This window comes from Cicer arietinum, chromosome 2 (genome assembly GCF_000331145.2).
Source record: "Cicer arietinum cultivar CDC Frontier isolate Library 1 chromosome 2, Cicar.CDCFrontier_v2.0, whole genome shotgun sequence".
Taxonomy (NCBI): domain Eukaryota; kingdom Viridiplantae; phylum Streptophyta; class Magnoliopsida; order Fabales; family Fabaceae; genus Cicer; species Cicer arietinum.
In genome coordinates this window covers 8,809,480-8,822,338 of record NC_021161.2, presented here as the reverse complement: position 1 = coordinate 8,822,338, position 12,859 = coordinate 8,809,480, and the positions used below count along the sequence as shown (strand labels likewise).

General features: G+C 32.9%; 1 protein-coding gene across 1 annotated transcript; it reads left to right on the top strand.

The window, feature by feature from the left end:
- The first annotated feature begins 804 nt into the window (after positions 1 to 804).
- Positions 805 to 2,444, top strand: LOC101490008 (toll/interleukin-1 receptor-like protein). Its single transcript, XM_004489904.4, has 2 exons — positions 805 to 1,358; positions 2,008 to 2,444. Exons 1-2 carry the CDS (start codon positions 859 to 861, stop codon positions 2,282 to 2,284), a joined length of 777 nt encoding a protein of 258 aa, XP_004489961.1. The 5' UTR covers positions 805 to 858; the 3' UTR covers positions 2,285 to 2,444.
- Positions 2,445 to 12,859: the final 10,415 nt, after the last annotated feature.

Below are 12,859 nucleotides of genomic sequence, written 5' to 3'. Positions count from 1 at the left end.
CCCTACCCGTCTACCATGTGCTAATTCATCTGACCTTATTACCTAAGTGCACTTGAATTGCTTTTTTTTTTTTAAATTGTTAGATATATTTATTACTCATATTCAAACTAATATTTGCATGACTATTATACTTATATAATACAATAAATGCATCAATAATTCAAAATTTTAATTCAATTTTGAAAAAATAACATAAAATAAAATAAAAATAGAAAGAAAAAAAAAAGGAATCAAATGTGAAAATTGAGATAAAAAAATGAAACGCTTTATTAAAAATTATGTATGAGTTTCGAGTTTATTTAAATTTACCGAGTTCACATTGAAATAACAAAAAAGATTATAAAAAATTGTTAAAAATATCATGTGAGAACATGAGTATGTTGTGACTCTAGGAGGATAAATTTAGATTCGTTTTCTTTTTTAAATCTTAAAAGAGATGGTAAATTCAACCATAAATAATTCATACAACTGTGAGATTTCGAATTCAAGTCCAACCTAATCAGTTGAACTATGATTTAAAGATAACTTATTTTCATTTCTAAGTTTACATAAATTCGAATTTACCTTCAAATCAACTAAAAATTAATATCTAAACTCGTGTACTAGTTCAATTATTCCACGAATTATCTTGCGATTTTAATAAAAATGGAAAAATAGAAGTTTCAGGGAAGGTTGTAGTGTTGTAAAACAAAGTAACCATATGAAAGTCAAACTCTGAGTTGTCACAACCCTTATCTTTCATCTATGATGACATGTTACATAGAAGCATAAACTATATATAAAATTAAAGAGAGTATTCATACTACTACAAATTTATATACTAGTAAAGTATAGTCACATTCACATTAACTAGCGCATATGGCATGGTCATATTCTTCTTCCACCTCCTCTTCTAACAATACACCTCCTCAAGAAAAACACGAAGTGTTTATTTGTTTTAGAAGTGATGACACACGAAACACATTCACAAGCCATCTTAATGGTGCTTTGAAAAGATTAGACATAAGAACTTATATAGACAACAATCTTAACAGTGGTGATGAAATTTCAGCTACGATTGTTCGTGCCATCGAAGAAGCGACGCTATCCGTTATCGTTTTCTCTAAAAACTTTGCAGCGTCGAAATGGTGTTTGGAAGAGCTTGTGAAAATACTTGAATGTAGAAAAATGAAAGGGCAAATTGTTGTGCCTGTTTTCTATGATGTAGATCCTTCTGATGTTAGGAATCAAAGGGGAACCTATGCTGAAGCTTTTGCTAAGCATGTGAGAAATTTTGAGTTGAAAACTAAGGTGCAAGCTTGGAGGAATTGTTTGGTGGAAGGTGCTAATTATTCTGGTTGGGATTGCAATGTCAATAGGTAACTTTAATTATATTATTCATTCAACTTCTTTTATTCTTAGGAAAAATGGTCTTAATAATTCAAAAGTTTGAGAATTAAGACCAAGTTATTTTATCGTCTAACTATCTTTATCATTTTGGCAACTCTAATTCTAATAAAATTATTTTGTTCTTTGATTGTTTTATGGTAAATTGTACCTGAGACCACCTACTTATATATATTATGGACCGATACTTAAAAATCATCTGAAATACTACACAACTGAATTGTTATATATTCGACGAGTTGAATTATGAGAATCACATTTATTTTCTTTTCGTTTTATTGTATTAATATCGATCGAGTTATTGTCTCGATCATAAAGACAAATAGAGTCGTTGACTTATACTTTTGAGAAGTATCGTTAATCGTTTTTAAAATTTCAAATGAGTTTTAAACACTATTCAACGATGGACCACCTAAGTCCACCGTTCTTGTTTTATTGTGAAACTTTTAGATATTTACATGTGCCATTAACTTATATATTTTTGAGAAATATCATTGATTATTTTTAGAGATTTGAGTGGCTTTTAAGTACTAATCAATGGTGGATAACCTACATCTTGGTTTTATTTTATTGTGAAACTAGATATTTACATGTGCCATTTTTCTTAATGTTGGTGTACAGGACAGAACTCGAATTAGTGGAGGAAATTGCAATGGATTTGCTACACAAGCTGAATCGAGTAAATGTTGGCGACCTAGACTATCAAATTGCTAAATTGGAGCAACTTGCAAAGCTACAATATCAGTTCTATCAAAGCACAATTAGCCTTGAAAATCTTAACAAGCATCAATCAACCATTCAACGTATCACAGAACTTAAAATGGAGAGAAGTGTTCGCTTGCTTCGTTTGTCATCTGACATGCTTTCACATTTAGACAACAAAAGTTTTCCATTTTAAACTTTTGTTCTAGTGTTTTTGAAAAATCAGTTTTTTTATTAATTTTACAAGTTAACATTTATGAGTATGATGATGAGATTTCTTAATAAAATCACGCTTGAAATTTCACCACAATTTGTTACGCGGGTATATATATATATATCAGCTATTGGTTTATATATTTATTGGTTGCATATTATTCCTAATATACTCTGACGTGAGTTGTTAATCTTAGAAGAATCGAATCCAACGCCAAATCTTTTTATCGTACAAAATCAGCATTCCATATACTTCAGCCAAATATATATATATATAAACAGATTCCAAAATTGGCAACCAAGAACAAGATTAACAAGAAACTTCTCATCGACAATTCAACCTAGTTTGATTTTGAACCATTCTAATTGCATAACATCTTCACAACAACAACAATGTACAAGCTTTCTCCAATTAAATTGTATCAATTACTTGAAACAAACTACCTCATAACGTTGTTTAATATAGTATATATCTTTCCATTATCAAAATAAATTAATAACTGACATATCATTGAGAGAATAACTATCAAAATTACTATCTACACGGTCAAACACTAATGGACTATGTTAAAATAATATTAGGATCTGCTATAAGAATTAACCAACAAAATAGAAAAACAAACAATTGCAGAGAAAAAACGAAAATAGAGAACGTTCTGCGTTTTTTGTTGAAAAACGGAGAACGTTATGAACAGAACAGAAAACCAAAAAAACATAAAATCAGAACGTTTTTGGTTTTCTTCTGAAAACAGAAGAAAACAGATAATGTTCTGAAAATAGAAAATGAAGACTGATTATCTTTCTTCGTTTCTGCAGTTTTGATAACAAACAGTTTTCAATCAATGCAAACGAGAATTAAAGAAGAATAAGGGAATAATAACACCAAGAATTTATGTGTTCGTGATAGCGTTTTAGCAAGTGTACTGAATCGTTGCAAGTAATAATTAAAACGGTAGTACCGAGTGTCGAACTCAAGGATTGCGTTTTACTATCGAATTATATTTAATTACTGAAATTGAACAAAAAGTTTCCGAATTGATTGAAATAATATTTGAAATTAACAACAGTAATAAAATTGATCTTTTATAGTGAGAAAAATGTCAGGGATGAGTTTCACTTCGAATCCAACTTTGGTGTCTAATTTGATCCTAGTTACTGAATTCCTTTATTGAATTATTACCGAATTGTCTTTATTATTCTTGCCCTAATGTCTTAGTGACAGAACCTTTAATTCCAAAGTAACCCCTAATTCCTTAGTAGATTTAAGATTAGAATTAAGCATTACCGAATAGAAATTCTCTTGTAAACTATTGATTTGCAACTAATTTAATCAGTTTCATGACCTGCATCTATGTCTAGACTACAAATTCATGAACTCTTTATCTCAAGCATTCGTAAAGTCCATTTCCGTTTCAAAATACAAATCGTAGAACATTTTAATGTTGATCAAGCAATAAAAAGCATTAAGCACAGAGATCAGAAAAATAATTCAATAAACTCATTCATATATATAACTAGAAATCAAATCATAATAATAAGGGTTTCATCTTGTTACACTCATCCCTAACAAATAGGGTTTAGTTACTCATGACAGAGATAAAAGAGATAGAGATTAGAGAAGAATTATAAGAAGGATTCATAAATGATTCTCGATAAAACTGCTCCAATGATGTTAGAAACGGCCGTCTTTGAATTTCTATGTTATGGCATAAGTCTTCCAACTTCCCAAAAGTCAAAAAGATCCCTAAAACAGTGAAAAATTGTGTTTTCATGGTTACTGATGCGTGTCGCGCGCCCCAGGCGCAGGAAACGCGCTCCAGGCGCGCCTGGACAGTGCTGAATGGCTGGGAACGCGCCTCAGGCGCGTCTGGCGCGCTTCAAGCGCACATCATCTGTTGTCCGACGTATATTGCATTGTTCTCCTCTTTCGATTCTGGATTTGGTTCCGGTGTCTTCCTGAAAGTTGTAGTTATGGATCTTAGCTTTCATTTGCACTTGGTTTGACTCCAATTGGACATCTAAAACTCCAGATATGGCTAAAATACTCTACATAGGTCATGTTGATTTCTCACCAAAATTCAGCACTGCACTAAAACAAAGTAACAACGCAAAACTCCGAAAAATCTCTACTTAATCAAGAAAATAAGAATATAAACATTTTATTAAATCAAAGAAATAAAATTAACAAAATATATCAAATAACTCCTTGATTTAACTAATGATTGAAAATAAATAAGACTAAAACAGTGGAAAAATATGCATATGATGAAGAGTCATCAACTACTCTAAGGTTGACACAACATCAACTAGGTAAAAGAATAAGGTTTAGGTTTTTCTTGATAAAGTCAAACCTATCTTCAACTATTGGTTTGGTGAATATGTCAGCCAATTGATGTTCGATGTCTACAAATTAGATTTTAAGCACATCTTTTTGAACAAAGTCCCTAATGAATTTGTGTTTGATTTCTATGTGTTTAGGTCTAGAGTGAAGTATAAGGTTTTTTGTTAGGCAAATGGCAGAAGTATTGTCACAATAAATGGAAATGTTGGTTTCTAGAATTTTGTAGTCTTCTAGTTGATGTTTCATCCAAAGTAGTTTAGAGCTACAAGCAGCTACTGAAATGTACTCACTTTCTGCTGTTGACATGACAATTGCATTTTTCTCTCAAGTTTACAAATAATTCATATCTTCTTGTTGATAAATTTTGATTAAATCTTCTTGTAAATAATTCATATCTTCTTGTGATAAATCTTGATAAAATCTTTTTATAAATAATTCATATCTTCTTGTAGATAAGATGTTGATCATATCTTCAAATCTTGATCATATCTTCTTCTCAATTTGGTCAAAGATTTTCTTCAATTATAAATCTGAATCAAATTTTATTTTAGATTGTCTTCAAAAAGACTAATCTTTTTTCATACTGTGAAGTCAAATATATTGTTCTTATAAAATACTTTTGTTCATATCAAAACTCTAAGTATAAAACCAATTTAGTTCCAACAAACCTTTTGAGGCCTTTTTCACATCATATACACAATTCTCATAAACACTTCCAACATTGTGTTCATATAATTTTGGAGGATATACGTTAAAAATTTCAAATAGGACCAAATTAGAACACGTTCAATTTCTACGAGCAACCTAGAATATAATCAATGAAGCATTGAAACAGACATAAACATCGAACATGACATTGGCACATAGATAATGATAATAATTTAAAAAAAATAAAAGTGATCAAATGTAACCACATGTGTTAAGTTCGTATGGGTGTTTGACACATGCATGTATTGAACAATGGAACATTTGATCACTTTTATTAGAAATAAATTATCAAGTGGATGTGCTACAACAAGAAATATTTATTAGCCAAATCTCTAACATTCTCAAACATCATGATTTTAGAAACATCAGAAAAAGTGGATGAAAAAAAATATATTTATGCATTTGAATCTTACATATTATATACATAAACTCATAAAATCTAAAGAAAATGAATAAAAGAAACTTTGAACAATTATCTTTGTATAGATAATGAAAACTAAGACATTTTAAAACAGTTAATTTGATGAATTCAAACTTGTTTAAGATTTCTAAGGATGGACCACATAAATGTCGAAACAAAGAAAAAGACGATACCGATAATGATTGCATACTTTAGATCACTGTTCACTAGCAAATTTGTGAGCAGATACAACGATCCAAATTGACATATCGATAATACATGTTATAATGGCTCCCGCCCATGTTCCTATACCGGGAAATGCGACAACTACAAACAACATCAAACCAAGCCACGGAAACTCCTCCAAAGTCCAACCTTCTTAATTGGATTCTTGAACATAATTTCAAAGAATAACAATGCCAAAATGCTTTTAGAAGCGAGGAAAGATGGAAATCTTTTTAGGTAGATCATGATGAATGGGCCAATTACCATATTACTACATCAATTGTATAAAGCATGTTTATTAAACCAAAAAGAACTAATACCAAGAATCAAACAAAATAGTACATCAACAGCCACTGATAATTCTATTCCAAACTGGCACAAGGCCCAATTCGATATAACCGCCTACTCTATCCCAACAGATCTCACCTACTACAAACGTCTTAGGGTTCTTCACAGGTGCGTCTATACCTTACATAATGTTCATCGAAGGGCAACCCCACCAATGTTGGCAAGGAAATCATGTGTATTTAAGGTCATTTATTGTTCTTGTCCCCTTGTAGACATGAGCCTACATCTATATAAACAATGTTTCCAAAATCGAGAAAGGTACACTTTCTACTATCAAACCCTACCTCTAAGTCTCCACAAATAGACACTTACTTGAGCATTAGAGTGTTTGCAGGTACTACTTCATCTTAGAGTATGAAGTATTTTTTGGAAATCAAGTCGACCATCCAATTTGGCCTAGTACAGATCATAGGTGTCGTTTATGGGAACTTGGTTTCCTTGATTTGCTTAAACCCTACCAACAGATGATCCCTGTCAACGTCGCAACAGAGATCAAGATATGTGACAATCTGTGGCAAGAAACTCGCTAGAAAGTTTTGAAACGTTGGTTTGGCAACACCACTATGCAATATCTCCCATAAGGGAGCTGTTGAGATATCCCCCCACACTTGAGCAAAAGATGTGTTCCCCACCCAGATCACTAGATCAAGTTCGCCACTAGAGATGCCCTAAATATTCACCTACAAGGAATGTTCGTCAACATTGCCAATTATCAATATATCGACCACTTTCATGGTCTCTATCATCATCGGATAGAGATCCCTTAAATATTCACCTCCAGGGAATGTTCTTGCAATACTCATTTATTTTTTTCTCGATCTCAGAGTAGATGTGTAAAACCAATGGATCCAATATCACATATTGATCCATTCTAGCATGGTCATGCATTTCCACGGTTTCACTCTAACAAGTAGCCCAAGACATAAATTATGTTTTGTAGGAGGGACGAATCATATCTACATCACTCACACCCCTGCAGGTGATTTATTGTAGGCCTAATAACCACCTTTATAATTGTCCTGATACAGACAACGTTTGATGTCCTTAAAGCCTACAACTCCCCATATAGGGATCATAGCGATTTCAAGTCAAATGACTACACGCTATGGTCGCATGAGAACCACTAATGACACTCACTCAGCAATTATGTAGCATTCTCATGGCAAGTCAATCCAATATAATTATTACACCTAATATTTATTGTTATGTGACAACTTGAAATCTCATATCCATGACCCGTGAGATGTGGTCATCAGTTTAATCACATAATAATCACGATATATTTATTTTCGTCATACTACAATAATACTTTGACTATGGATACTTTAAGAATAGTATTCTAATGTTCAATAGGTTCACACGATCATGTCACACATGATGTTATATTAAATAAACTATCTACTCTAAGGACTTTATTATATTAAATTGTAATACCATAATAAATGATGTCTTGTACATATAACCAAAATTAGATAAATGATTTAAATCCATGATACAAATAATAATCTATATAAAATAGATTGGCATTAGGGCTTACACCAACATAAAGACATATTTATTTCTTCAATAATTCCTTACATGGCTCTGAACTCGTCTACCAACAGTTGGAAAAAGTTGCACTCTCCTTACTTATTGCAACACAATCAATGAGACAGTATTTCCTCGTGCACCCATAGTCGTAAGGATTGACTACCCAATCATACATATTGTATATAAACTAGAATTTGTGTGAAGAATGATTGGATGGTCCATATAACTATCTGAGTTCGATATAGTATTCGAATCAAGGAAATCCTTTAAGGCTCAAGCCCTCGTCGATTTTTTCCTTGATGACTCCTACGCCATTAGAATATAGAGTAGGATGGACCATAGTCATGGACGAGTCCTCCAACATATAAGGCATTGGGGAAATATTCCTACTCGAAAACGAGGGGATTAAACATTGACATTTCTCTCACCTTTTCGTTGGCAACATTAAACAACCACGCAAAATAGGACACGTGCCTAGCCAAGCTCTTATTAGCAAACGAATTTGGCGCCAAATAAGTAAGCTAGAAAACAGATTCACAACGCACCATCTCATATATTAATGGTGTGTACCAAGCGAAAGATTAAGCTTCACAGATATACCTCTCAATAGTTAAATAGCCCTAGAAATGTTGGTTGCAAGAGACTTTTGATGACAAATTGGACTGAGATCCCTCAACACCGCCAAATCCCCATGTTGCACACAAATACTAAGGATTATAGAAGTGCCCATGCTCAACCAATTTGAGGGTAGGTACGAGGTCGACAACGAGCCCACCACTCTACTATTCAAAACAAGATCACCCTTAGGGAGCGTCTATTCAACGTTCCCCCTAGATCTTTTCCACAATGTATTCAAATTGTTGGCAAAGACTTCCTTGACATCATTGTTGTCTCGTGGGGGGAACCTTCATAATCGGGGATATGGCTACCACATCAATCGAAGCAGATAGGTCGTACTTGCGGGCATTGCACTGTCGCAGCTGAAGTTGACCCTTTTTCTTCTTCTTTTTCTCTTTCAATACCATCACTCTTTGCAATGATGTCATTTTCACTAAAACAAGACAAAGTTAACATTAGTTACACAAACAATACCAGCGACTAAAAGAAATAATAAACAAAATTTCACTTAGTTCAACTAGCTTACGAAGGACACCATTGTTTTGTTCTTCTGCGAAGTATCCTTGTTCCACAACATCTAACATCTCAAATTTTTTATTAATTAAATAAAGTTTAAAAAAAACAAAAAAAAAACTTAATTTTGTATTAATGGTATTTTAAAATAAATGTTGATCAATAATTATGATTAACATTTTTATATATATGTGCTTGCTACAGTATAATAATTTTTAGATGTTTAATTAGCGGATAATATAAATTGTTAGTATTATATTTATTATTTTATTTTATTTATAAAAAATATTAATAATTTAGAGTAAGTATTTTGAAAATAATATTTTTGTTTAGGCCCGATTGATACCTACCCCCTTATTTTGCTATTGTTGCTTATATTTGACGTGGGCATTTACTAACTCTGCATTTCCACTTTAAAATGAAATGTTATTCGCATCCCCCAGTGACTTAAAAAGAGATCGCACGTTGCCTTCTTCTTCAATGCAACAACAACCGATCAATGAAATCCTCCTCCTCACTCATTTCAATCTTCCTATTTCTTTGGCTTATCAATCAACTCTGTTAACAATGAAAAGAGGAAGAAGAGAGACAACCACTCTAGGGTTTCATAACATAGAATGAACCAAACTTGAGTTAATAGGGTTACAATGAGTATATATACAAAAGAATAGAAATATCTAAAATGCTCTTACTACTAATATATAATAACATTATATAACATCTCCTCTCAAACTCACGATGCATTAACATGGAGCATCGAGAGTTTGTCAACTAAAAAACGGAAACGTTTAATGGAATGCATCTTTGTAAACAAATCAGCAATCTGTAAAGTACTACAATAATACTTTGACTATGGATACTTTAAGAATAGTATTCTAATGTTCAATAGGTTCACACGATCATGTCACACATGATGTTATATTAAATAAACTATCTACTCTAAGGACTTTATTATATTAAATTGTAATACCATAATAAATGATGTCTTGTACATATAACCAAAATTAGATAAATGATTTAAATCCATGATACAAATAATAATCTATATAAAATAGATTGGCATTAGGGCTTACACCAACATAAAGACATATTTATTTCTTCAATAATTCCTTACATGGCTCTGAACTCGTCTACCAACAGTTGGAAAAAGTTGCACTCTCCTTACTTATTGCAACACAATCAATGAGACAGTATTTCCTCGTGCACCCATAGTCGTAAGGATTGACTACCCAATCATACATATTGTATATAAACTAGAATTTGTGTGAAGAATGATTGGATGGTCCATATAACTATCTGAGTTCGATATAGTATTCGAATCAAGGAAATCCTTTAAGGCTCAAGCCCTCGTCGATTTTTTCCTTGATGACTCCTACGCCATTAGAATATAGAGTAGGATGGACCATAGTCATGGACGAGTCCTCCAACATATAAGGCATTGGGGAAATATTCCTACTCGAAAACGAGGGGATTAAACATTGACATTTCTCTCACCTTTTCGTTGGCAACATTAAACAACCACGCAAAATAGGACACGTGCCTAGCCAAGCTCTTATTAGCAAACGAATTTGGCGCCAAATAAGTAAGCTAGAAAACAGATTCACAACGCACCATCTCATATATTAATGGTGTGTACCAAGCGAAAGATTAAGCTTCACAGATATACCTCTCAATAGTTAAATAGCCCTAGAAATGTTGGTTGCAAGAGACTTTTGATGACAAATTGGACTGAGATCCCTCAACACCGCCAAATCCCCATGTTGCACACAAATACTAAGGATTATAGAAGTGCCCATGCTCAACCAATTTGAGGGTAGGTACGAGGTCGACAACGAGCCCACCACTCTACTATTCAAAACAAGATCACCCTTAGGGAGCGTCTATTCAACGTTCCCCCTAGATCTTTTCCACAATGTATTCAAATTGTTGGCAAAGACTTCCTTGACATCATTGTTGTCTCGTGGGGGGAACCTTCATAATCGGGGATATGGCTACCACATCAATCGAAGCAGATAGGTCGTACTTGCGGGCATTGCACTGTCGCAGCTGAAGTTGACCCTTTTTCTTCTTCTTTTTCTCTTTCAATACCATCACTCTTTGCAATGATGTCATTTTCACTAAAACAAGACAAAGTTAACATTAGTTACACAAACAATACCAGCGACTAAAAGAAATAATAAACAAAATTTCACTTAGTTCAACTAGCTTACGAAGGACACCATTGTTTTGTTCTTCTGCGAAGTATCCTTGTTCCACAACATCTAACATCTCAAATTTTTTATTAATTAAATAAAGTTTAAAAAAAACAAAAAAAAAACTTAATTTTGTATTAATGGTATTTTCAAATTTTTTATTAATTAAAAAAAGTTTAAAAAAAACAAAAAAAAAACTTAATTTTGTATTAATGGTATTTTAAAATAAATGTTGATCAATAATTATGATTAACATTTTTATATATATGTGCTTGCTACAGTATAATAATTTTTAGATGTTTAATTAGCGGATAATATAAATTGTTAGTATTATATTTATTATTTTATTTTATTTATAAAAAATATTAATAATTTAGAGTAAGTATTTTGAAAATAATATTTTTGTTTAGGCCCGATTGATACCTACCCCCTTATTTTGCTATTGTTGCTTATATTTGACGTGGGCATTTACTAACTCTGCATTTCCACTTTAAAATGAAATGTTATTCGCATCCCCCAGTGACTTAAAAAGAGATCGCACGTTGCCTTCTTCTTCAATGCAACAACAACCGATCAATGAAATCCTCCTCCTCACTCATTTCAATCTTCCTATTTCTTTGGCTTATCAATCAACTCTGTTAACAATGAAAAGAGGAAGAAGAGAGACAACCACTCTAGGGTTTCATAACATAGAATGAACCAAACTTGAGTTAATAGGGTTACAATGAGTATATATACAAAAGAATAGAAATATCTAAAATGCTCTTACTACTAATATATAATAACATTATATAACATCTCCTCTCAAACTCACGATGCATTAACATGGAGCATCGAGAGTTTGTCAACTAAAAAACGGAAACGTTTAATGGAATGCATCTTTGTAAACAAATCAGCAATCTGTAAAGAAGAGAGATACCCAATGTGTTTGGTGCGTTCGTGAAAGACCAAGTTGTGAGCAATTTGAATAGCACTTTTGTTATCGCAGTGCATCGGAATTGGCTCAGAAAGAGAGATACCCATATCTGACAAAAGCCAACGCAACCAAATTATTTCAGCGGTAGTGGATGTCATAGCACGATACTCAGTTTCTGTAGAGGAGCGAGAGACAATGTCTTGTTTCTTACTCTTCCAAGAAATAAGAGAGTCTCCAAAAAAGACACAAAACCATGTGGTGGATTTACGATATGTGGTGTCACCAACCAATCAACATTAGAATAAGCTCGTAACTCTAATGATGATGACGACAGAAAGAGAAGACTTTAAAATTGAGTTCCTCGAAGATAACGAAGAATCCGAATAAATGCTGCCCAATGTACTGTAGTGGGAGAAACAACAAACTGACTAACAACATGAACAACATAAGCAATATCAGGTGTGGTAATCGTAAGATACACTAAGCTGCCAACCAAAGTACGATAAAAAGTGGAATCTGGTAAAGGAACACCATCCGAGGGAGCATATTTCACATTCAACCCAAGAGGAGTATTTGCTGCTCTAGTATCAGAAAGACGAGTCTGGTCACGAATGTTGGCAATATACTTGGATTGAGAAAGAAGGTAGCGTAATGGAGAATAGGCAACTTCAATCCCCAAGAAATAGCAAAGAGTTCCCAAGTCCTTCATCTCAAACTGTTTGGCTAGCTGCAATTTCAACCCATTGGTTCCACTAACATCATCACCT

Excerpts from the sequence above, each read along its gene's own strand:
- LOC101490008 (XM_004489904.4), top strand. The coding sequence starts at position 859 with ATGGCATGGTCATATTCTTCTTCCACCTCCTCTTCTAACAATACACCT. Across the intron at positions 1,359-2,007 it reads TGGGATTGCAATGTCAATAG|GACAGAACTCGAATTAGTGG; the intron begins GTAACTTTAATT and ends GTTGGTGTACAG.